Source organism: Aplysia californica, unplaced genomic scaffold (assembly GCF_000002075.1).
Source record: "Aplysia californica isolate F4 #8 unplaced genomic scaffold, AplCal3.0 scaffold01508, whole genome shotgun sequence".
Taxonomy (NCBI): Eukaryota; Metazoa; Mollusca; class Gastropoda; order Aplysiida; family Aplysiidae; genus Aplysia; species Aplysia californica.
Genome location: NW_004798778.1, coordinates 8,432 through 11,870, shown reverse-complemented (window position 1 = coordinate 11,870; position 3,439 = coordinate 8,432). Strand labels below are relative to the sequence as shown.

General features: G+C 40.2%; 1 protein-coding gene across 1 annotated transcript in view; it reads right to left on the bottom strand.

Annotated features, from left to right (window-relative positions):
- Positions 1-3,439, bottom strand: part of LOC101853284 (cubilin) — a gene marked incomplete at its 5' end in the record, with an annotated part of 32,082 nt that overhangs the window by 24,576 nt on the left and 4,067 nt on the right. The window contains 1 exon segment of the mRNA XM_013090782.2: positions 3,087-3,291. Coding sequence (XP_012946236.1) covers positions 3,087-3,291 — 205 coding nt within the window.

The window sequence follows — 3,439 nt, the reverse complement described above, 5'->3', positions numbered from 1 at the left end:
TGTCTGTCTGTCTGTCTGTCTGTCTGTCTGTCTGTCTGTCTGTCTGTCTGTCTGTCTCTCTGTCTGTCTGTCTGTCTGTCTGTCTGTCTGTCTGTCTGTCTGTCTGGGCTGAGCGTGCGGGTGATGCAGCGTGCAAAATGGAGAATGATGCGAGAGACGAAGACAACAGAGGGTCTCAGTCGACCGTAATGGATAGAGAGATCAATGAAACATCTCAATCATTGCCAAACTCTTCGTAACGAACAAAGATAAGTGTCGGGTTCAGGAAAGATTGATAAAAAAAACGAATAACAAGAATAGAACTCGATCTTGCTTTTAACGGACTCTTCTTGATTATGTTGGTCTAATATTCTATTAACATTTTGAATATTTCTGTAACAAGCTTATGTCTCCCAGGGATACATTTAATAATGACGATAATGATTGCGTTTAAACAGCGCATATCCTCACACTACAGCAGGCTGTATGCTCTTCACACCTATTCTTATCCCAGCTGACCCTAGAGTGCTCAGAAACATTTTCGGCTTCCCGGAAAATAAACATTTCGCCTTCATTTTTATGTCGTGTAATGTTAAATACTCTCCCCATCCTCTAACCCCCTTCCCATTTTGAGGCTCTAAAACTTTTTTTTGCCTGGAAAAAAGTGAAAACGTTAAAACGATCGTCAAACACACACACAACAAGCCATCAACATTGCAGGCTCCATTCAAACAACAACGTAGGTTTATTTACGACAAAGAATACTTGTTCAAATTGTTCTAGAGCAACCTTGCTGGTAATACAATAATTAAGTGTATGACACGTTATTGGAGCAGTCTTATGGTCTTTTGGCAACTAACTATGGTCCCAGTGAAACTTGAAGTTCTCAAAGAATATCTTCCTTAAATGACTTTGCATCTTAATAATTTGTGTTTGGATACATCTTTCATTAGAACAAGCACCACTGGTGTATAGTTTCACTTTAACAATCAAATAGAAATGTTCTACGGGTTTGGGAGGCTATAAATCCCATATATTTTGTTCTTAGATTTACCCAGTTTGGTGCTTCTACACAGAGCGGCGAAGACCTGATTCTGATGAATTAGCTGAACAAATTAGGAACAAAGTAACGATGACTGCAATCCTGACACACAGGCAGCATACTGGTTGAGTCTACATAACTTGGATATCTACTGATAACAACCTCCTCCTCCTCCTCTTCCTCCTCCTCCCCCTCCTCTCCCCCTCCCCCGCCCTTACTTTCTCACATGCAAAAGTGTCGCCTGCAGTCTGGCGTAGTCCTCTTGTGCCAGGAGACAGGATAGATAATGAACAGACAGGGTCAGACTTGAGCGATGAAAATGCACAACGTAGGAAACAGAATCATCCAAGACTGCGAAGTTAACTCTATCAATACCAAACCTGCTTTGCTTTCTTATCTAAGACCTAAGAGTTAATGCAGTCTCTGTTCAGGCAATGAAACCGTCTATGGCAAAGAGATAGTTGTTGTTTGATTGAAAGTTTTGATGCAGCGACAGGTCTTCATATAATGCACAAAGTAGGAGTCAGCTACATCTGTCTTGGCAATGGGATTTCTGAACTAACTATGGGTTCTACAATTATTGTTCATTGGCAATGGTATTATCTTTATGCCATTCAAAGCACAGCCATATTAATTTAACAAAAAACAAGTCTTGCATTACGCTTCATGATAAGCAACTTCCCTTCAACTTTCTTTTTAAACTTTCTCAGAATGTCTCAATCTTTTTTTAAAATTTGTCAAGTTGACATCGGTAGTATAATATTTTTCAGGTTCGCATACTAAGTTGCATCTCAAAGGAAATGCATGCTAATTCGTTGTCCTTTGACAAAGTACTTCGACACACATAGCAATTTGTCATAACCACAAGTATAACCAACTATACACATAGACATGACCATACTGATAATTCAATCTTAACATCAAACGGTAATTGCCGTACTGTGGCGCATGACATATATCGGCTTTTCTACATCAAATTCTAAGCCACATCCTAGGCAAGAATAAATCGGTTACTCCTTAGTTCTTATCCAGCTGAATATTACATACAAAATATCCAACTTACGACTCAAAGGCGTGAACTGAACTAGTACAACACTGAACATAGAAACATAAAGAGACAGACCGAATGACAGACCATGCGCAATGCTACTTCCAGGGAAGAGAGCTGTAATGCTGGTTCAAACTGAGTGCTGAAGTGAAATTAATATCTTACATCGAGGTACGTAAGGAAAAAAAAAAGAAACTGGAAGAAACGAAATGAAGTTATAATCAAACCAGCATTACACTCAATACAAACTTACCTTTATACTACCTTTTTTTACACTTTCATAAAGAAATTTTCTTTTTTTTATAACGAGTTTCAATTTGCTGAGTCATCGCTCGAGATCGGAGTCTGGAATGGCGGAACCCATTCATCACGACGTTAGAGATACCCACTAGGACTGAAGGATCGTTAATGACACCGCAATCTTACAGTTATTGATCTCTCTCCCCTCTCAGAAAATGGAAGTGTCCGCCTATCTGAAGTCGGATCAAGCTGTACGTACATGACAACGCTGTCTCGATTTACCACAACTACGAGTATGGAGTCCAATATTCGCCGTCAATTCCACAACGCCTATTTGTGTTGATGTTTTTTGTTCCGTTTCTTTCTTCTACACAGCGCGTTGCAGAGAGATAGAATCTGATTGTGAACTGTAATTTCGGGAGACAAAACATTTTCGTGGTTTGACGATGCACAATGCGCATTGCATTGGGAGTATAGACCCATAACCACACGGGGGCGGTGTTGTTAGTGAGTGTTAGGAAGGTTCAGGTTCAAACAATCGGGTGTTAAGTGTGTTAAATGACATAGGAAGCGAGGAACTGAAAAACCAAAAACCAATCAAAGAATTAGTGAGTTAAATCAGAAAGCTGAATATATTTGGGAGGAAAATTGGTAACCCATACAACCAAAACGCAACGAAAATCACCACGATGGATTAGGAGGTTAATGGCTAGAAGTAGTAGTAGTAGTAGTGGAATAAAAAAAATCATAGAAAATGGTGCCAGGAATCTGACTTACTATTCGCCCCCATAAAAGAGAGAAAAGTCTTCGAAGGTTAATCTTATCCGTTCTCCCGGTTTCCCTTGCAATTTGTAGAAACAGTACTGGTTGTCCGGGTAGGCCCCGGGGTAGGTAGGGGACATAATGTAGCCCTGTACTTTGTTCTCACTCCGCACGGTGTAGCCACACATACGTGGAGCGACCGTGCCCATCTCCTCGTGAACTGAAACAGAAGAGGCTGCAGACACTTTGGGATATCCACCATGTTCTTTCCCGGATCGGGGCTCTGGGGCAAGGGCCACACATATAACTATAACATATTATAATAATGGTAATAATAATACTACTATTAATAATCCTCATCATAATAG